This window comes from Pteropus medius, unplaced genomic scaffold (assembly GCF_902729225.1).
Source record: "Pteropus medius unplaced genomic scaffold, Ma_sr-lr_union100, whole genome shotgun sequence".
In the NCBI taxonomy this organism is placed as follows: Eukaryota; Metazoa; Chordata; class Mammalia; order Chiroptera; family Pteropodidae; genus Pteropus; species Pteropus medius.
This window is the reverse complement of record NW_024340698.1, coordinates 2,625,755-2,647,901: the sequence shown is the minus strand read 5'-3', so window position 1 is coordinate 2,647,901 and position 22,147 is coordinate 2,625,755. Positions and strand designations below refer to the sequence as shown.

The following is a 22,147-nucleotide window of genomic DNA, read 5'->3' as shown; positions in this document are numbered from 1 at the left end:
AATTGGGATGTTATATAAACTTAGTTCTTACCCTGGCACTTCTTCTTCTTACATTCTTTAATACTATCAGGAGAATCTCAGGGAAAAGGCTGATAAATATTAGAAGAACTATGGCCAACCAAGTGGATACAGAAGACAGCATTTGAGCAAATACGAAATACATTCTCTGTTGTTTAAGAAAAGGCCTAGAATGGAAAGAAAATACAAATGGAAAAACAAATCAGTTCCTGTCATATGAAAAAGAAGTGTAATTGAAACCGTCTTTTGTATTTAAAAGAAATTTTCCTTGCCCACATTAATAAAAATAAATTTCTTCAGAATGTTCCAAAAGTAGTAAACAGATTTCATTTACCAAATGTTTGGAAAGAAAAGGAATGATAATCAAAAAAGAAAAATGATAATAAAATGCTTTTGACTTAAAAACCAAGTGATCAACTTTAAAGCTGCCAACTGGAGAGTATTTATCTGTGTTAGAAAATGCTGGAGCTTCAAAGATATCATGAAAAATGATGGTTAATTTTTATGCTAACTAGCATTTCATCTCCATGGCTGTTTAATTAATATGAGAGTGGATTTGTGTTCTATATTCAAAATTTAAAAGATTTTTATAAGCCACCCTCCAAATCACTATGTAAAAACGAAAAGAACTGTAGAGCTTATCTCAAATGGGAGGAATCTACAATTCACATCCACAAATATATATTAAGTACCAGTGTGTGCCAAATAGGCTGACAGACAGCAGAATATTGCTAATAGGATATTAAGCCTTGGAGTCAAGAAATCCAGGAGGACCCCTCGTTCTGATGTTGGATTTCTTTCCAAGTCATCCACTGAACTCTTAGGTGGCTATTGAGAAGCACAGCCAGGTTCCCTTCTCCTGTATGAGCCGAACCATAGAGCAGCTGCTTGAGGTCAGGATGCACATTAGACTACCTCGGATTAGGAGACCTACATAGATAACTGGTTGATCCCATTAATTAGATCAAGCATAAGGCTCACAGAAGATAAAATGGTTTCTCATTTAAAAACTGATGTTTCCTCACTCTTATGGAACATGATAAAATCAAGATTGTGGCTCTGCATATATGAGGACTAGACTGAGGAATAAAAAGTAAGTAGAACAGTAAAGTGGAGAAAATTATGAGGTCTGGACTAAACAGGCTTTCTAGGGTACTTATCATATAAAAAAAACTTCTGCAGAGCTCTACGCCCAATTCCTTTTGAAGAGCACCCTGATTAATTTTCTGGGCAGTTAACTGAGCCAATAAGTGTCCAGCAAGACAGCTGACAGCTGGTCACAGGGTATTCCTTCGCACAATATCCACAATACTCTGTGATTAATATCTCTAGATTTTTTTTTTTACCTCGATGGCATCTATGGAGCTTTGCAGAGGAGCAGTAAAAAAAATGAAGATATTCCTGGATTGGGTTTGGGGCTCAGAAATCATTCTCACTGCCCATTCCCAAAGAGGAGTGTGTTAAAATGCCTCCAGGTAGAACATGTCCAGAGATATTAACTGCAACCAGCACTCAGCTGAAGTTTCCCATAGTTTCTAGTCACACTTTGCTGGCTGCTTTATAATAAAATTTTATATTCATGTAGTAAGTAGCTTAACTCAGACAGTTCTACTTAAAGATAGCACTATAAGCGACGAAAGATTAATATTTCATTTTTAGTAAGCATCTCTAATGAATCAAAACAGGTATGATGAAGTCTTAATCACTTAAGAGATTTATTTAAATCAATAAGGAACAGTCTATGGTAAGAGTTAGAAACTTGTTTAGTTTACTAGACACATTTTATTCTTGTGGAAATTTTGCATAATTAGTTCAGATGCTAATTACACAGATTCATAGAATTATGGTACTCTGGTAGACTTACAATTGTATATTACATTTGGTTAATCAACTTTGATTCATTTGTATATTATTAAAGAAAATAGAGATTTCCTTCAGGTTCATTGCTTCCATAATTATATATATAGGTGCCAAATACATGCTGTAATTACACTTGTTGGAGCGGTACTTCCTTAAGTGATTAGGGTTTTCATATTTTTGTTTCTTAAGGCTTTTATTTAAAAAAGCTTTTCGAAACGATAAGAGTCTCTTCTAATTAAGTCTCAAGGGACATAAACATGGTCCTTACATCTCTGTGATAACATGTAATGTTCTGTATGATTTTGTCAAACCAGTGAAAATACATACTCCTGGAATCTCAACCTATGGCTTACTCTAGTCATGTTCTCTGCTACTGGCATCCTTGTCAGGGAAAGCCACTGATTAATGAAAACAACTGTGATATTTAAAAAGGAAATACAGTTGTCCCTTGAACAACACAGGTAAATATACAGTCGACCCTTTGTATATCCAGTTTTGCATACATGGATTCAAATAATTGCAGAGGGAAAACAGTATTTTTGATCCATGATTAGAAGTCCACGGATGCAAAGGGCCGACTACATGCATTGTTTTATGCCATTTTATATAAGGGATTTGAGCATCCATGGATTTTGGTATCTGCAGGGGTCCTGGAACAAATCCACAGAGGATACCAAGGGATGACTATAGTTTTAAGTTTTTGTGAGTCAAAAGATGGGATTTTTGACTATGGAGGCCTTGGTGGGTCAACTATATAGGCTGCTAGAAGTAAGGAAAAGAGATGAAAATTTAACTTATTTCCATTCCTTATAATTCTTTCCATCACAGCTATGTGTCCCTCAATGGACTCTAAACTCCTTGAGCCAGGAGTACAGTCTATTCATCTCTGTGTCCCATAGAGTACCTTGCACAAAATGAATTCTGAATATAAATTTATTAAACCAAAATGGATTGAATGAACTTTAAGGCCAAGCTGTAGATTCTGCCTTTACCCCCAAAACAATGAGATGGTGATTTTAAGATATAACACTGTAAGTATTAAGGGGTATATATTCTATACCTTGAGCACATCTGTAGTGACATGAAGGATAGTTATATGCCATAAAGAGAGAATAGGGTCCAATAGAAATTAATGTGTCTAGTAGCCACTATATTGTATAGAAACTTTATAGGATCAGTATTTCCACTAGAAATCAAATCACATGGAAGGTCATGCTAGAAATTATGGTTTCACTTCATAGAGAGATGTTTACACACTTTCAAGTTGAAAGATTTGGACAAGAGCTACCAAAAGGGTAGGTCTTTTGAGTAACTTATGTAGTCTATATACTTATATTAGAAATCTTACCTGAAGTTAGCAGTGTTATTGGCTAGAAGTATTTTCCAGTCCATTCATATTGAAGACCTGCCATCTTACACAATCAAAACTTTAAAAGTATAATTAATGCTTGCATATCCAATGTATATATATATATATATATACATATACCTATTTTGTTATTTACATATTACTCATGCATATACAGCTGCTTACCAAATGATGCCTCCCCAGAAGAATGAGAAAAATATGTAAAAGGCTAAAGAACCCCAAATCACAAAGTGATTTATCCATGTCCAGAAATGAGTATCCAAGGCAAGCTGAAAAGATACAACACAAGAGATTTCATGATGGGTACAAACTGCACCAGGCAATAATATACTATGGCATCTGATAATTGTGATACCTATATGATACTATATGATACCTATGGGAGGATCTAGCTTGGGCCATGCTTCCACAAGTGAATAGAACTAAAAGCAGAACAGAGTCCAGGCTTTTCAAAGAGCTAGGGGATGAAAGAGCTGAACTCTACCCTAAGTTCTCTAGATTCTAGAGTACAGGTGTGGAGATGTGATCAGGGAAGTAGCTAGTAGGTATGAGGTTACAGATGTTCTCACTACTGAAGGAAGGGCGAAGAATGAGGTAATGATAACACCCAGGAGTCTGGAGCCCCAAGTCCTCAGGTAGTAGTGGCCAGGGAGATGATGGCAAAAGGAGAAGGCCTAGCTGGAGGAGGCAGGTATACTGAAAAGCAGTAGGAGAGGGGTAGCTAGGAAGGGTATATAGACTATACAAAGGAGTATGATATCTCAAACACAACAGATGGGGGTTACTAAATGCAAAGGACACTAGCTCTATATAACTGCATCATGTAGCAATGGATTATGGGTATGACTATGCAGTGTAATTTTCAACTACAAAACCCATATCTATTAAATTAAATTAATAACATTTTCAGTTGCCTTATATTGTAATCCCTTCATGTTCCTGACAGGGCTGATTGTTTCCTCAGATCGTGGAACCTGGGATTTTCAAATGCAATCTAAAAACAAAAATTATGGCCTGCTTCACTTGCTTAAAAATTTCTGGGCCACAGGGACTAATATCCAGGGCATTAAATTTTTAAACAGGAGGTGGTATCTCAGTTTTGTTACTTGCTGTGACATGGTCCTCCACTGTTACAGTTTCTTCGCTTGCTTAAAATTTCAGGGCCACAGGGACTAACATCCAGGGCATTTAATTATTGAAGAGAGGGTGGTATCTCAGTTTTGTTATTAGCTGTAACATGGTCCTCTGATCTCTGTTACAGTTTCTCACTTATAAACAGGATGTTGATAACATTGTTAATGTAACCAAGTCTTGAATTATCACCCTCTGAGATGCTTGGGAAAATGTCACAATAATACCCATCCAAAGAAAAGGGAGTGGACATCTTTGAGGGACACGTGAAAGACATTGCAGTATGGCCAACTTTATGAAGAGAACTTGGAAGTCCTGGGGCCACACACAAGGCCAAGGGGAAAAATGGGGTGGGGAGGTTTCCACTTCAAATCATGATCCTGTGAAACAAAATTATAAATAACAACTAGTATTTATTGTAATGAGCACATTCTATGTGCCAGACCCCATTCTAAGTTATATACATATAAAATCACTAATTGACTTCTTACAAAAAAACCTAAGAGAGGTAGGTGCTACTTTTATCTCCATTTCACAGAAGAGGAAACGGAGCTACTGAGAAAGTTACTTGTCCAAGGACATGCTGCTAGTAAGTAGCTAAACTGAAATGAATTGTAACATTTTTTGTAGTTCTAAAATATTACTGAAAGAGTAGATGTAAACATATGTTACTTCTATTTGGTATAAGAAATTAACCAGGAATAAAAATTTAGAGGGGAAATGATTAGAAGTCTATTGTCAATTATACTTTTGAATTCTAGTTCTGACTACTAGGCACACTGGAATTCATTTAAGGGTAACTTATTCTTGGACCCCATGTGAGGTGTTTATTATTGGAATTATCAAAAGAATCTGATAATGCTTTCAACTGTAAGAGAGTCCCAACTCATGAGCCTCAAGGGTAGCACTCATCATGGCTTCGGAGACATTATGACATGGCTGCAAATGATTTTGCCAAAACTACCCTTCTTGTATGTTATCTGTTGTATTTTTTATGCATTTCATCACTAATATGGGTAAATTTCAGTGATGAATACATTATATAAAATTTCATCAGTACCAAGCTCTTTTGAATACATTATCTCACTCATGGACACCTATTCAACTGTCTTAAGTACCCAAATCCCTTTAAGGCCTGGCATTCTTAGTTATGTAACATTAAAGAAGACAGACAACATACAGTAAAAAATGAATCACAAGTAGTATACAAATGCCCAAATCTCTAATATCATACATATCTTAGTAAGCATTCAGACTTGGATACGATCTGCAATAAAAATAAAGAATTATAGACAAGAAACACATATTAGTATAAGACCAGAAGGTATTATAAAAATGGAGTTAAATATATTTGAATAAATAAAAATCTAACCTTCAGAGTCACAGTGAAAACTAAGACTGTAAAAACAATGGTCCCAAAAGTCCAGTTTCCATATACCTGAAAAACATTTTACAATTACATGTACCAAGAATATACAAGCCTGCCTAAAAAAATAAAAAGCCAAGTTTAATATCATGTGTAACTGCCAAAGATTTCTGTACGACTTGTTTAGGGAAATACCTGGTCAAAAGTTCAGGCCAAAATACTAGATTTTACTGTGACCTTAAATTTTCTTGGTCAGGTACACTACATTTATGGTTGGTAGAATTTATTTCCATTATTCCATGTGGCATCAAACAGGGAAAACGCTGGTATGATAAAGGCAGGAAAAAACCCTATTATACTAACAGTAATGTTCATCAAAACAAGTCAATGGATCACTCATGTCTCTGAAGATATATGGGCCTTTCCTATAATATAAAACTAAAGCTTTGAAATAAGGACTAATTTGCAGACAAACGGACTCATATTTCTAAAACACAGTCTAATTTTTGGCTGTAAATATTAGAGCTGTCAGCATGTGCACATCAAAGAAAAGCAGATACCATGTATAAATCCAAACGATGGCAATGAATGGCACATATGCTTACCAAATGCTGTCAAGATCTGAATGCATAACATTAAAACAGAAAATGAAATGTAAAGGTTTTCAAAAAATAAAAACAAAAAATTAAGGCTAACAGAAGCAAAAAAAGAATTTGATCAAATCATACGTGGGTGTTACGTTTAATTGCTGATAGCGGTCCTTACACTTACTGTAATTTTAGCAAATATTTAGAAGGATAGTGACATATACAGCAAAATGTAATTAATCCAGACATCACGAACTCAAAATGGGTGATGAATTGGACACAGGCTGGGTTGAGGCTCCCCATGTACCACCTGAAGAATTTGCTGAGAAAATGAACCATGTCAACAGGCCTGCAGGAGAGTATCCACCTATTTTACAACAAAAATTTTTTTTTTAAAGCAAGAGTTAGTTCTATGTAACTTATGTGTTAAATAAAAATAAAAAGTGGGAGTGACAGATTCAGTCATAAAGCTGAAGGGATCTGAGAAATCATAAAATCTAATCCCTTCTTACTGATGGGAAAAGTTGACTTGGAAAGCTGAAATGACTTGCTTGGGGACATGCAGAGAGATTTAATAGGGTATAATTTTTGGCAAGTGCTACATGTGCCTACCCTAAAATACTAGATCTGTATTTCCTCAAAAGTTATTCAGTGATTAATAATTTTAATGGATTCATACTAAATTGACTTCTGTCAGTCTAAATTAGAGAGGTTTTGACTGTAGTACCTAATTTCAAAGTATTCAAATCCACTGAACCTATCACTTCTGTAACAGGTGCTGACTGTCTAGATTCTAGACATAGTCATTGTACTCAGTAAATTCTTTTTGAATCTTAGCTTTGCTTCACATTAGAATGTAAAGAATGAATGATCATAAAAGAGGAAGCCCAGGAATAGAAAGGAACATAGTGAAATCAGCATGCAAAGTGATGGGCTTGATTTTCTACTGTGTGGCTGCGGGAAGACCTCACCCCACCAGCAATTCCTTCCTACAGCACAGCCAGGGCAAAATCATCCAAATGCAGGTGCTGACCCATGTAGTTGCTTGCTAGGAAGGCACTGGTAGGACCAGGGTAGTTTTTCTGGAAAACACTATGCTACCATGTGGAAAGGAAGGAGAAAGAGAAGGGAATTCCAAAGAATGGCGGTTACTGAACTCCAAGCATGGAAGGCCACTGTGAATAAGAACTGAGTGGGGCCAGACTTCGCTTTTAAAACAGAAAAGGCCTTGCTCACATCAAAGTGTAGGGATCCAAAGTCTGAAGTCCCAAGAACTCTGTTCGTCCAATAAATTACAGCCAAGTTAAGCTTCCATAAGGTTTGCACATAAGCTCTCTAGTTAGCCATGCACATAGGAAGCAATTTCTTACTTCAACACTTTTATTGTTCTAAAGAAGTTGTGAGAACTAAATACTGTAACTTAAAAAAGTTTGCAAAATGATTACAGCTAGAGTATGTGTATGACAGATCCAGTGCCTATGGAAAAAAGATAAGCCATGCTTATGAAACCAAACGATGTAATGACATTTTTTTTTTACCTTTGCATTTTCTTCTAGGGATGAAGTCTGAAAAAGAAAATAAGTCCCAAAGAAGAACACTATCCCTTCAAATGCGGCCAGAAATGTCCAATATAAGAAGGGGCCTAACTGTAGCATGGCATTGCCAGAAATTTTCCTATTGAGAAATGAGAAAAAAAACACAGGTTAACAAATCTCTGAAGGCCATTTATTTAAAGATATGATGAAATGCCAAAAGTGCACATAGGGTTTGACCCTGTTATAATGAAGGTAGTTACTCCCCTGAGGGACTGGAAGGCTTTTGGTAAAAGGCCAGACTGAGCAGGTTTATCTTTGTGTAATCACCTCCTGAGTCAGTGGATTAAACTGTCTAAGCATTTCTAAGTTAAAATTCTGGCCGCCTAATAACAATAATATAATCAATAATAATAGCTCCTATTTATTGAGTACTTATTATATGTCAGGAAACTAGGTTAAGAGTTTTATATGTATTGCCCATTTTTATCCATATAAAAACCACACGAAATAGGTATTCTTATCACTCCCATCTACAATAATGAGCCTCAAAAAGGTGTATCATAATCGTTCCCAAACTTTGATGCACATTGGAATCACCTGGGGATCTTTGAAAAACACTGATGCCTGGCTCGCAAACTCATTCTGATTTAATTGGCATAAGGCATGACTTGGGAATCCGGATATTTTTAAAGTTCCCCAGGTGATTGTATTGTGCAGTAAAATTTGGGAACCACTACTAGTACAGCAGCATGCCAGAGTTCATTCATTTAGTAAGGGACAGAGCTAGTATACAATCGATTTGCTTGACTTCAAATCATACGTTCTCAACCAAGCTACCTTAGCTTTCCAACTACAATTGTTAAAATATTTTTTGATTACTAATCGAGATATTTTTTTCCTGGGAATTTAACCTTTTTTGGTCTTGGGGTACCCTTTATATTTTTTCAATTGAGCCAAATTACGTGATTTGATAAAAGGCATGTGGACAGATTAAAGTTAAGTTTAAAATCTGTCAAAAATAGCACAATCCCCTCAGTACAAGTCAGAATGTTAAATAAGGCCATCGATTCTAATGAAGTAAAATTGCATGGAATTCTTTTGGTGTCTATTTCAAATTACTCTTAACATTTATCTAAAGGTATCTAATCATTCAAATAGCACACAGGTCATCAATGCTACCAAGAATGTCACTGGGCTGTATGGAATAAGAAACACCTTTGTAATGTAAATGAAACTGGTCCTTGTTCAGTTGGTATTGAGTACTGTGGGGTTTCCTGAAAAGGTGGCAAATACCCAACTTTTTTTTACTAAGGTTTCCAAGGTGCATGAAGGTATCTGAAGTACAGAGGATGCATAAAGCACTGTGCTGCTGTTTGCCTTAGAAAAAATTGCAGGAGGAAGAGGTAGCTGCTTCCTAGAAGCAAGCTCTTCCCATAGCCAGTAAGTCTCATTCCCAAGGCAACTGGGAGCCACAGAGAAGGCACCTCCTTAAGATCTTTGCAGGAATTGCCCAGAAACTGCCAGCCAGTGGGACTCTTGAGAATCACTGACTTGGGCTGAGGCAGGAAGTGGTCCTTGTCTTTCCAGACCTTCTCTGGGAGTTACACTACACACTGGGAGGGAGATGGACAGAGGCATGTATCATGGAATGCTGAGTTTTAGGTGAGGCTTTCTAGGTGCACTCAGATGAATGATGAAGTTGTTGGAGACAGAATATGGCAGTCAACATTCAGGAGAACATGAGAGAGAATATGAAGACCTGAGGAATGGCTGACCGGCAGCAAAGGCCAGAGCACCTCCATATGATGGGAAGTAGCAGGTGTACTAGGACCTTTCTTTTGCCTTTTAAAGCTGTAGAAGAAATAAATCCAATACCCTTCTCTCTATAGAACTAGTTTACTTTTACTAGTTTACTTTTAACATTTCTCTCTCTCTCTTTTTTTACACCTATAGCACCTGGTCTTCCTAGGTGGTCTCCCATCCAAGTACTAACCGGGCCCGACCCTGCTTAGCTTCTGAGATCAGATGAGATCGGGCTTGTTCAGGGTGGCATGGCTGTAGATAAAATTTCTCTTAAATAATAAAAATATCCAATTGTGTTCTTGGTTCATGTCAAAATGTTTGAAAAATGCCTAAGTCACTAAGTCCCTGAAGGTAAAATCTACAATATTCTACACAATATTAAGTGGTACAACTATTGAGAGAGCCACATATGAAGACCAGAGCTTCATATTTACAAAAGACTACTCAGAGTGATGAAGCAATTTATAATACAGCGACGGTCTGAGAGCAGTGTCTTAACAGAGCGGACAAGAAGGAAAATTGTATTTTGGGCTGGGCAATAGTTACGTCAAGGCTTCCATTTTTGTATCAGATGTGGCAAGTATACCCTTGTTTAATAATTCATAATCTACACTCGCAGTGGAGTAAATAAAACTTCACGGAAACCCTTACAATAATTTGTATTCAACAGTTTTCTTTAGGTTTTCAACATTTGTAATGTATGAAAGTGTTCAGCACCACCCTGAAGTTAAGTGGAGGAGGGTGTTAGAATAAGATTAATATTGAAAATTTACTATGTGCCAGACACTATTTTAAGTTCATTTACACATAGTCACTCATTTAATCCTCACAAAACCATTGTGGATTAGGTGCTACTGTTACCCATATTTTACCGAAGATGAAATTGAGGCCTATCTCAGTCAAGTAACTTGTGCAAGTTTACACAGTGAGTGGCAGAGCTGGGATTGGAGTGTGGGTGATTAGCTTGAGCTCTTGTTGGGACTGAATGGGGAGATTCCACTCACTGCCATCTAAACCCCACTTCTTCACTTTAGTTGTTGTGTGAAGACAGAACACATTGCTGACTCGACGTCTGAAAACCACCAACCAGCTGAGAAGAGCACAGGGCTGGTCATCCGAAAGACTAAATTCTGATCTTGGTTTGGCCTCTAGTTATACTCTGTGTCTTTCAGCAGTCATTTCTGCATCCTGGTTCCTCATTTAAAAAAGAGAGCATAGGAGACGATGCTCTGTAAGATTTCTACCAAGGTTTCTATGATTCCCCTCTAGATCTAACTACCCCTTTGCAACAAATACAGGGAAAAGCAGAACGTGTTAAACAATGCCATCAATATAATCAGCAAACTCTAGATTGGGAGAAATTCTACAAGATAAATGATCCAGTTTCATCAACAAAATAAATTGTCAGGTTAACCTACAGATTAGAAGAGACTCATATTAATCAATTGCAATATATGAATCTTATAACCTGATTTAAATAAAGCTATTAAAAGAAATGAGTCAGGTGGAGAAGTTTGAACCTTAACTGAATATTTGATATTACAGACTTGTTAAATTTTTAGGTACTGTTATTTTTAAGTCCTTATTAAGAGATACATACTGAAATAACTATTTTATACAAGTTTGATATTTGCTTCAAAATAATTCCATGATAGAGCAGAGAGGGTTATTATCAAAACAGAAATTGGCCCTGAATTGATAATTGGTAAAGCTGAGTGATGAGGACAGGAAATTCACTATATTAATAGTATTTTTGCTACTTCTGTGCATGTTTGAAAATTTTCATAATCAATACCTTTAAAATGATGATATACTTTATAAATCAAGTTAAATCTAACAACTAAATGTGAGTTTTATGAGTCATTCTGGTTAAAGAAATACCTTAATTTATGTACCTTCACTTCATACAAATAAACCACCCAAGTCTCTCTATTATACTTACTATCCACTATTTAGCAATGCTTATAATTTGCTGTAAATTGACAACTTTATCCTTAGCTACAGGCTTAATTTATAAAAATCCAATTAAATCATAAGTTAAGCAACTGGGGCTAGTGACAAGTCCCCCATCCATAGAGAAAAGCATGCATTTCCAACTGACACAAAATAAATATAATGGCTTGATGAATTATTTTCTTTAACAGAACAGTTTTAGAATGGAGCTAACAAAGGAGGAGAGGCTATGCTTCAGAGGCAGTTTACAAGACAAAGCCTAACATAATATCATCAGTTCAATCCCTTACAGGTAGGAATCAATATCCTAAACTACCAAAGATCTTTGTGTGAGGCATTATTTTTTTGTAGTTAAAATATTGTGTCTTCCTCTAAGATTCCAGAACTCTATAAAAATGTAGGTTCGCATTTTGAGAATTAATGATTTTGAACTAAATGATTCACACACACTCAAGTACCGGACCTATGCCTAGGAAATATGTCATTTTCCTGTTGAATGATCGGTTTTAAGCAGGTAAAAATTCAGAACAGAACTATGTGATCAAACCAGGTGGGCAGTTCTGTATCCTCTACACCTTCAGATAAAATGAAACCTACAACTTTGAAAGTTTGAGGGGGTTTTAACTATAATGTTCAACTTACATATACAATCGGGGATCTGAGGTCAGAGTGTCAATGTTGATGTGCTGTTCCAGTAGACTATAGGCCAGGATGGGCAAGGATGTGAAGCAAATATTATACATTGTAAGGTAAGCGGCATCATACAGTGGCTGAAATAACAATTGCAAGAGAAAGGAATGTATTGTAACAATCATTTGCAAGAGGATATTGATGTGTTTGAAAAAATCACAAGCTAAAATAAGTCAGTTTCAAAAAAAGCAAGACAGTTTCTTTTCACATTTTCTGTAATAGCAAAGGAAGCTTTGTAAATAAGGTCACTCTGGTAACTACAGAAAAGAAGCTAATATGTGATGCATCATATTAATATACCTTTTAATAGGATCTTATTAAGCATGTTTATATGCTATAAGCTCTATTTCTAATAGATATTAACTAATAACTTTTCAAAAGATCTGTCAGCTAACAAAGACAAATTAAGTATAAGTCAGAAATCCCTCAGGGAAACTAGGCACTGTCCAGCCTGTGTCACTGTTTTTTTGTTGAATATTTTACATGGCTTTAAATATTATTATCACCTTCTCCAGGATGTATTCATGATATTGAATATGGCGATTTAGTAAGAATCAAATAAATGTATTCACAAAAACAAAACTAAATATACGCACAAGGGCATGACTTCCAACTCTTTCTGGTTCTGAATTTTCTGGGTTCCAGACCAAAATTTCCAACTGTCTGCTGGCTGTCCCATAGGCAGCTGTAACTCGAAATGTCTAAAACCAAACTCATTAATTTCCTCCCCTTTAAATATGCTTTCTCCTATGTTTCCTATCACAGTCAGTGGCTCTACATCTGTGACCCTAGTTATCTTACCTTAGTGCCTGGTACCACTTAGGTGCTCAAGGAATATTTTAAATGAGTGATTTTCTTCTTATCTCGCTAGCTGTTGCTTCTCAGTCTCTTATTTTCCCTGAGCGCTCTGTTAGAGTGTTCCAGAACTCAGCGTTTGGAACTTTATATTCACTTTCTAGGTGATCTCATTCAGTCCTGAGGTTTTAATACTAGCTAGCATTCACTGAAAATTCCCCCAAATCTACCTCTAGCCCAGACCTGTCCTCATATGTACACTTACCCATTTGATGTCTCTTGGGTGTCTAGCATATTTCAAACTTATGTCCAGGACTGGACTGCTGACCTGCCCTCAACTCAAATCTGCTCTTCTTGAAGTCTTCCTCATCTCAGGAAGGGGCGACTAAATCTTCCTGATCAGTAAGAACCCAAATTTTGAATTCTTCCTTGACTTCTTTCTACACCTCATAGCCAATCAATGAAGAAGTGCTTATCGACTCTATCTTCAAATTATTTAGAACCAGATCACTTCTTAGTACCTCCACTGTTACAACCCTGGCAAGCCTCCTAAATGGTTTCCTTGCTTCTCTCCCCTTGACCTAAAGTCTGTTCTCAACACAATGGCCTGAGTAGCTCTATTAGAAAATAAGTAAAATCAAGTCATCACTTTCTTTAAACTCTCTAGGGAATCTTTATTTCTGAAAATTAAAAAAGTTTCTACAATGGGGTGACTATAAAGCCCCACTCAATTCAGCTTCTCCTATATGGTGACTCCATCTCTAACCTCTCCTTCTCCTTGCTCACTCTACTCCAGATGCAATGGCTTCTTCATAGTATCTCTAACATGTGAGGCCCACCCCTGGCTTAAGACCTCCTTTGAACCAGCTGTTGCCCTGCCTGGAACATTTTTTCTTCAGATAGTACTCCCTTGATTCCTTCAAATCTCAGCTCAAATGTCACCTCAGTGAGACCATCCTTGATTTAACTTGCCATTCCCTCTCTCCCAGGCACATTTTCCCCCTTTATCCTGTTATCTTTTTTCGGTACCGATTATCTTCTAACTTACATTATAAATTTATTGTTTATACTGTTTCTTTCCACTATGATTCAAGCTCTATGAGGGTATGGATTTTTATTTTTTTGACAGCTATAGTTTAAGAATGAGCAAAGCAACCCCTGACATCTAGGAGCTGGCCTGGCACTCACAGCAAGGCATGGGTGTTCTCCCATCAAACATGTACAATTTCACAGAAATGCAACATCAAAATTCTGTGACTATGACGAATCAAAACAAAAACAAGACAACTCCTTAATCACATCTGAACACAGAGTATGAATACTGTCCAAATCATGAAAATGACCGACATCCCTATTCTGGCTAATATGACTGACTGACTGTTGCTTCTGGACCAATGACAGTGTTAACCTCTTTCTTGTCTTCATTCTTCCTGGTTAAGATTTACTGAAATGCCTAGTCATTAAATGGCCCCTGCTTACTGACAGCACCTAATCTGAAGCAAGGCCCAAATTCTTAAATTCTTCTCCAAATCACCTAACTTAAGCCCAAATCTTAAAAGACTTTTCTATCACCCTCTCCTTGAGAGGCCCCACTGTTCCTCATGTATATTCTTCCTCATTGCAGTAAGTAAAAACTTAATTTGATCAACTACAATTGAGTGTGTTCCCAGTGGTCTTTGGCTAGAGGACTTTGACAATCTTGAGCTCCTAGAACAGAACTTGGCATATAAAAAGCATTCGATAAATATTGAATGAATGAATGAGTAGAGATTGAATGCTATAACACATTTGCAAAGGACTGATTTAATCTTGTAAATTTTCCTTTATGGAAAAATATTTAAGGTATTTAAAAATAACTTGAATAGAGCAGTAGTTCATTCATTAACTAACTTAAACATTTAGTGAGTGCTTACTAGGGTGACAAGTACTGGAGACAGAGAAGATTCATGCCCTGTCTGCCAAAGAGCTCAAATTCTAGAGGGGGGAAACAGAGTAGTGAGTGTACAAAGAACTGGGGGAGTCCAGAGGAACGGACAACTCTGGCCTGAGGTAGAGACCAAGCAAGATAATATGCATGTGACATTTTCAGTGAAGTTAAAAATACAGCTCTACATAGAACGTGAAGATACTTCCCACATACAAAGATTTAGGCTCAGCAAAAATATTCTACTGAATTTAAAAGTACCCCCAAAAGGTGTTACACTCATTTTAATTCTCAAGAGAGAAGACTAGTCTGTAGGCACACAACACTGTATTTTCAAAGAAAACTATCCATTTTCACTAATGAGAAAATTGAAATAATAACTCAGATTGACTGGTGTGTAATTTAGTCTTGAATTTCCCTCAAACAAAAGCATCAATCTACTTTCATTCAACTATGGTACTTTGAGGTTACATGAGAGAAAATTATAATTCTTGGATGCATAATTAAAATTAGAGGAGACAGAATGTTCTCAAAAGAAACAACAGGTTTAGCTGATACTATGTCTTGTTAAACCTGTTACAAATATTTTCTTTTTATGAAGGAAAAGAGACCAGTATTATTCTAGCTTTGGTAAAGAGCAAGCTGCTTTTTGCTTAAAGAATCCGAATCCTGGTTCTATGTCTACATTTTCCATAGCTCACTCTCCAAGTTCCAGGGTTGCAGAGAACACCTGTTGGGGACCTGAGTGGAAAAAGGTTGACTATCCGTATGTATTCCAAGATATCTGCAATAAAGGCTGCAATATTCAGCAATAGCACTGGGCCAAATTAAAAACTAAAGATATTGTATATCATGTCACCATCTCAGAGCTTCCTTTTACCTGGTACAGTTTTCCTCTAACATGTCTGCATAGCTCCTTTCGTCATCTCCCACATATCTCTGCCTAAATGTCACCTCATCAGAGAGAACTTGCCAAATTATCTTCTCTAAAACAGCAGTTCTATTTCCCAGTCACACTCTATTCATTTGTTATGCTTTTCCCTCCTTGAGAGCATTTATCAGTACCTGACAATATATTTGTCTGATTGTTGCCTATCTTTCCCCCATCACTATACTGCAAGCTCGACGGGGTAAGACGTTTGATCACTGTTATATCTCCAGCACTTAGCCTGGCACACAGTAGGCACTCAAGAAATATTTGTTAAATGAATGAATATACCAGTTGAGCAACTGAGGAACCCAAACATCAACTCCTATGGAAATCTAAGCAGTTAATTGAAGCAGACCACAGACTCTCGGCTGGCTTTAATAGGAATAAGTATTTCTTTTCTTCATACGACTTGTGCTTGATAACTATGTTTTAAAAGGATAACAAAAGAAGACTCTTTTCAAAATAAAAACGTTTCAACCAGATAAGCCAACTTCCCTTTTGCACTTTGCCAAAAAATTGAAATGTGTTTTTAAAACTTGCATTCATCTAAGGAAGTGAGGAATAGAAACATTTTGATCAATAGTTAACTGAATGTTCAAGAAAACGAAACTCACCATAATTCATAAAATACCGTTAGTTTTGAATACAAGAAGGCTGATGGTACTTCCTATAGCTAGTAGATGATTAATTTAAAAAGCGATCTGCTTAACTGGCACCATGGGGCTGATGACATGGCACTGATATAACAGAGAGCATACCATATGGCAAAGAGGCAAGTTCAAAAGAAAGAGCAGTTACTTCTCATTGAGAAGAATATATTCTTAAAAATATTGCCAAGAAATCAGAAAAAAGATAACTGTCTACCATGAGGAATTAAATATGCCTTGAAATTTAGAACCTCAGTCTCTAATACCTGTGGCAATGCTACCAGTAGCTCAGCTTGGTGAAATCACTGAATTACTCACAAATTAACTATGAAAATTTTTGAGTCAATGAGCATTATAGCTCCTGTATATTGCTGTACTTCCTCTAGAAGCAACACAAAATCCATTTCCGTTCTCAAAACAAACTGACAAATGTGCCTGTTCATCTCACCACTTAAATATCAAGTTAACATATAGCATATTCTTTATGTAATAAATATTCAGAAAATAGAGGGCAAAAAAGGTAGAGTTGCTCAAGTAAAGTACTCCAAAGCTCTATCTAGGAATCACAGCTTTGTGGCCAGCTTGAAGATCAACATTTTTCTAGAAAATCAACCTGAGAAACTGCAGAGGTGTGAGATTTTATTCAATGAAATATTAAACTATAACATTTTAGGATTACTGTAAAATGCTATGTACAGTGATACGAAGAAAAAATCAGAATACTCTTTTAAAGGTCATCTTAACTCCAAGTGAATATACTAAATAACTTACAAAAGAAAGTAATGAATAGAAACATTGTTAAAGCAAAGACACAAATATCTGCTACTGTCATAACCAAGCCAAGATCAATTGCTGAACCAAAACCAAACCCAAAACAAAACAAAACAAAACAAAACAAAACACCAAGTCCTTTTACTTTGGACATACCCCTCTAATCTCTATAATTCATTGCATAAAAAGGTAAATTATTAATAGCAAATGTAAACTACATTATAACAAATAACTAGAATGACAAACCTGTTGTGAGAATCCACAGAAGAACTGGTACAAAAACTGTGGCAAAATGAAACAAAGGTTCTGGAAAAAAATGGAGAAAAGTGTTAATGTTTTCACTTAACTTTCTAAACTAAAACAGGAAACTGTACTCCCAATAATCTATAGTCAGTTCTAAGTCTTTCAAGTATCAAAATGCATTAAGTCTGCACTCCAGAGCTGTAAGGAAGCAACTCAAAAACAAACGATTAATTCATATTAATACCAACTTTTGCCCTATCAATGGAGAAGAGATCTCACTTCACAAGAAACTCTTGCTATTCTTCTTCTAGGGAAGAAAGGAGCTCATACAATACAAACACCTAATGGTACTGAACCTTAAATGTCATTTAGATTTGCAAAATCATCATAAAGTAGAATAAAACAAAGCTTTAAGTGTATATTTTAAGTCAATTAATGCCAATAAATAGTCAGGAAATAATTACAGTGTATGTTGACACTAACAGTACCAATTAATGCTTTACTGCCTTTATTACTATCTCGACTATCAATTAACATTTAATATTGATCACTTACTATATGCAAAAGAGGCACTGTGGAAAATACAAAAAAACAAAACAAAATGACACTTCTTACTCTTAAGGGGTTGGGAGAACACTAAAAACATATTTTAAAAGTTCAAGTGCAGAATTCATAAGGCACTTTTAAAAGTTACTAGGTGTGACTTCAAATACTGAAATTAATAACTTCAGGCAAAAATAGCAGAACCAATATTTTCAAATGAGTGTCATCCATCAAGGCAGGCTATGACCTTATCTGAATGCTGCTGTCACTTGTTCATGATATCTCTGGATTTCTCTTTGGGCAATGCCTTCAAGAGCCCATTTTTGAGCCATAGTAAAGAAAAATAGTCTCCTTCCTTCTGCCATACATTCTCACTTAGGGAATTTACCAGGCCGCAAGACTTGAGGCTGTTTTCAAAAATCCAATGCATCCTCAAAGAATGAACACCTGCAATGGCTGAGGATATTTAAGTAAATATACTACACGCTCTGGAGGATGTTCTTAAAGAAAAGTGCTATACATGTTTTGAATAACTCCTACGCATCAGAATAAGTGTGGTAGCTCCAAAGAGCTCATCATCTGGAAGGGCAACACTCATTTGTATGTATCAGTTCTGGTAGAATGCAGAATACTGTAGGTAGCATTTCTAGAATCATACTTAAAAAAAAAAAAAGTTATTTTCCGGTCAAGATGGTGGAGTAGGTTGGTGTTTTGACTAATGAAAGTAATAATAATGTCTTCTTATTTTCTTCTAGAAGTTTTATAGTTTTGGATTTCATATCCATGTCTACAATCCGTTTTTAATTAATTTTTGTAAAGACAATCATTCTCCATTGAATCACATAGGCATCTTTGTTAAAAATCAACTGACCACAAAAGTGGCAAAAAAAGTTCTGAGGTTGGAGGAGGCAGTGCTTAGTGAGAATTTTGAGGGTGCTTGGTGGGCAAAGAAGGTCTGACTCTCCCACTAGAATGTAAATTTCATGAGAACAGGGACCTTGCCTGTCTTATTCCATTATGAATCCTCAGGGCCTAAAACAGTGCTTGGCACATGGTAACACATTCAAACATATTTGTTGATTGAATGAATAAAGAAGTTACAATTTGAACTAGGTGCTAAAGATGAACAGGATATGTTGATAGCAGGAACCAAGCTAAGGCCTTATATATTTTAAACAGATAAGGTAAGACAGGGTCAGACTATGGGGTGCCTTAAAAGCCAGACTAAATCCTTAGACAAAGGAGAGTAAAGTTTCTGGAGGATAAGTTGAAAAGTGGCTGAATTATGCAAGGAGGATTGCATGGAAAACCAGAAGGCAAGAAGATCTGTCACTGAAGTACTTCTGGGGTGGGGCAATAAGGAACTGAAGATGCAATGGCAAGGTAAGAGGAAGGAAGGCTTCTTAGTTCAGCCAAAAAGGCTCGAAAGTCTCAGAAATCTTGGGACAAAAGGAAGCACTAAAAAAGGAATAGTCTAAGTCAATAACTAAGATGATAATGGGCATAGAGATCCTATGAAGACAGAGTACACCATCTACATAAACATTCCCTTAAATTCTGAATAGGGTCAATTCCTGACCACTGATAAACACTAGATATTTTAATGCTTGTTTTGTTTTCCATAACAGATCATTCCTTCCATCTGGTGGCAGCTGAATGAATTGCAGGCCAAAATCTTAAAGAGGCAAACCATGCCTAGGAAAAGATCAGATTAGTAGGCATATCTCTAAAGCAAATCTTCACGGGCTCTCCTACTACAGGAGGTAAGAAAGAATAACAACTCATCCCTGAGTCCAAGGCCCAATAGACCCTAATTATGATGTACAAACAGTCCTGGACTTAGAATTAAGTAAAGCTAGTATGAAAATCTTGCTCTGTCACTTGCTAGCTGGGGAACCAAAGACAAGTTAAATTTTCTGAGCCCTACTGCCACATATTTTAAGTGGAAATAATACTAATTGCCTCATAGGAGATTTGCGAGGATTAAAAAGAAAATAAAGTGCTTTTGTTAACCAGCAAAGTACATTACACATTTTGAGTTAATTATCATTATTAATCATCATCAATGTTTGGCCTGGATACCAGTTGATAGTGGCTGATGGCACTTTAGCAACACTGTAAACCTGGGTTCACGGTTATGTTTTTGTCCCCTCAGAAAATATAAAGTTAATAAGACCTGGGCTTTATCACAGCAAATTGACAAGCGAAAGCAGTTGCTGAGCTTTCCCTCCTGTGAGATATAGGGTATAAAACTCAAATTGCTTGAATCATTTAAAACTGGTACACTAACTTGATAACATACCTATAAACTAGAATCTAATTAAGAACTTTGGTAAATTCGATTCTGTGGTAGACAAAAATTAGTATGTAGGCTCAGTTTAACATGTAACTCTAATGACTGGTGATAAAACAGAATCAAGGTTATTGCTGGGAAAACTATCTCAGTGTCCAATCATGTGGGCTTGGGATACTCAATGGGTGTAAAGTTTTAAATATGCAAGACGAGCAAGTTCTAGAGATCTGCTGTACAATGTTGTGCCTATAGTTAATATTGTATTGTACACTTCAAAATTGGTTAAGTGGTAGAGCTCGTGTTAAGTGTTCTTACCACAATAACATATTTAAAAATGATGGGGATATATTGAAAGGATAAGGGGCCAAATCTATGAAAATCTGAGTGAATAAATAATAATACTAATGGATTTTAACTCGGAATGAAATGTCTGTTGTAGTAGTGGAATGTTCTTTTCAAATGCTATTACACAGAGCAATTTTGAGGGGTCTTGAGACCCCTAAAACACCACTTGAATTATTACCAAAGTTAATATTATTATGAATGAGACACTGACAACATGTGCCTCCTAATACAATGCACTGAGCAGGTTACAACATTGTTTCTGTGGTATTTGTGCCAAAAATGCATAACCTGAATCTAATAATAAGCAAACATTAGATAAACCCAAATTGAGAGACATTCTAAACTAACTGGCCAGTATTATTAAAAAATGTTAACATCATGAAGACAAAGACAGGAATTATCCCAGATTAAAGAAGACTAAGGAGATATGGCAGCTAAATGTAAATGAGCCTGAAAGGGACCACAAAAAGAATATCAGTGGGACGACTGGCAAAATTCCAACCTGCTATGTAGACTAGTTAAAAATGTGCCAATTCATATCAATTTACTAATCCTGATAACTATGTTATAGGTAAACTAAGATGTTAATAGTTAGCAAAGCTAGGCAAAGAGTACATGAAAATTATTTCACTTATTTTGTAACTTCTTTAAAGCCAGAAATTATTTCAAAATGAAAAGTGGAAAAAGTTTTTAAGAACTGGAACAGAACATAGGACAGGAGATCAATTTCTGGGTTATGTCGGCTAAAAATTATTTGCATACTTTCACCTTCATGTATGCCAGTTGAGTATGCATAAAATGAGTGGCTTAAATTATATTCATGGATTCCAAACTGTGGAACCTGAAGAACCTCTAGGCAGGACAGGGAGGTTGAGCTAGTACACAACCCTGGCCCCATGACCTTTAGTCAATGCAATCCTGCTTTTTACCTATTTTATCTATTTTATCTGTGTCATTTCATTTGAAAAGAGAATTCTACTAAAAAGAATAGCTTAGAATAATGTTCAGGATAAAAAGGGAACCAACTATACTGATACATGATACAACATGGATGAAGCTCGAAAACATTATACTAAGTGAAATAGTCCACACACAAAGGAGTACATATGATTCTATAGCTCAGAAACAGGCATATCTAATGTGTATATTGCATAAATCATACCTAAATTTATGTTATATATTACTATATATCATATGCTACATGTTATATATATTAGATACAGTATTACATATACAGTAATATAAATCAGAATTTAAATCAGACTAGTATTTGTTTGGAGCAGGGGTGGAGGAGACTGACTGGGAAGAAGCATGTGGGAACTTTCTAAGATGATTAAAATGTT

The 22,147-nt window shown here is 36.1% G+C and overlaps 1 protein-coding gene and 1 pseudogene across 4 annotated transcripts in view; both read right to left on the bottom strand.

Annotated features, from left to right (window-relative positions):
• The window catches only part of ATP11C (ATPase phospholipid transporting 11C (ATP11C blood group)), a 158,658-nt gene that overhangs the window by 11,485 nt on the left and 125,026 nt on the right, over positions 1 to 22,147 (bottom strand). For all 4 annotated transcript variants that reach the window (XM_039874769.1, XM_039874774.1, XM_039874777.1 and 1 more), the window contains 6 exons: positions 17,627 to 17,686; positions 12,265 to 12,392; positions 7,870 to 8,005; positions 5,751 to 5,816; positions 3,413 to 3,516; positions 32 to 185 (listed from right to left, as the gene is read on the bottom strand). In XM_039874769.1, the coding sequence (XP_039730703.1) occupies positions 32 to 185; positions 3,413 to 3,516; positions 5,751 to 5,816; positions 7,870 to 8,005; positions 12,265 to 12,392; positions 17,627 to 17,686 (648 nt within the window). The remainder of the gene's footprint in view (positions 1 to 31; positions 186 to 3,412; positions 3,517 to 5,750; positions 5,817 to 7,869; positions 8,006 to 12,264; positions 12,393 to 17,626; positions 17,687 to 22,147) is intronic.
• Positions 9,811 to 9,929, bottom strand: LOC120613210 (uncharacterized; annotated as a pseudogene).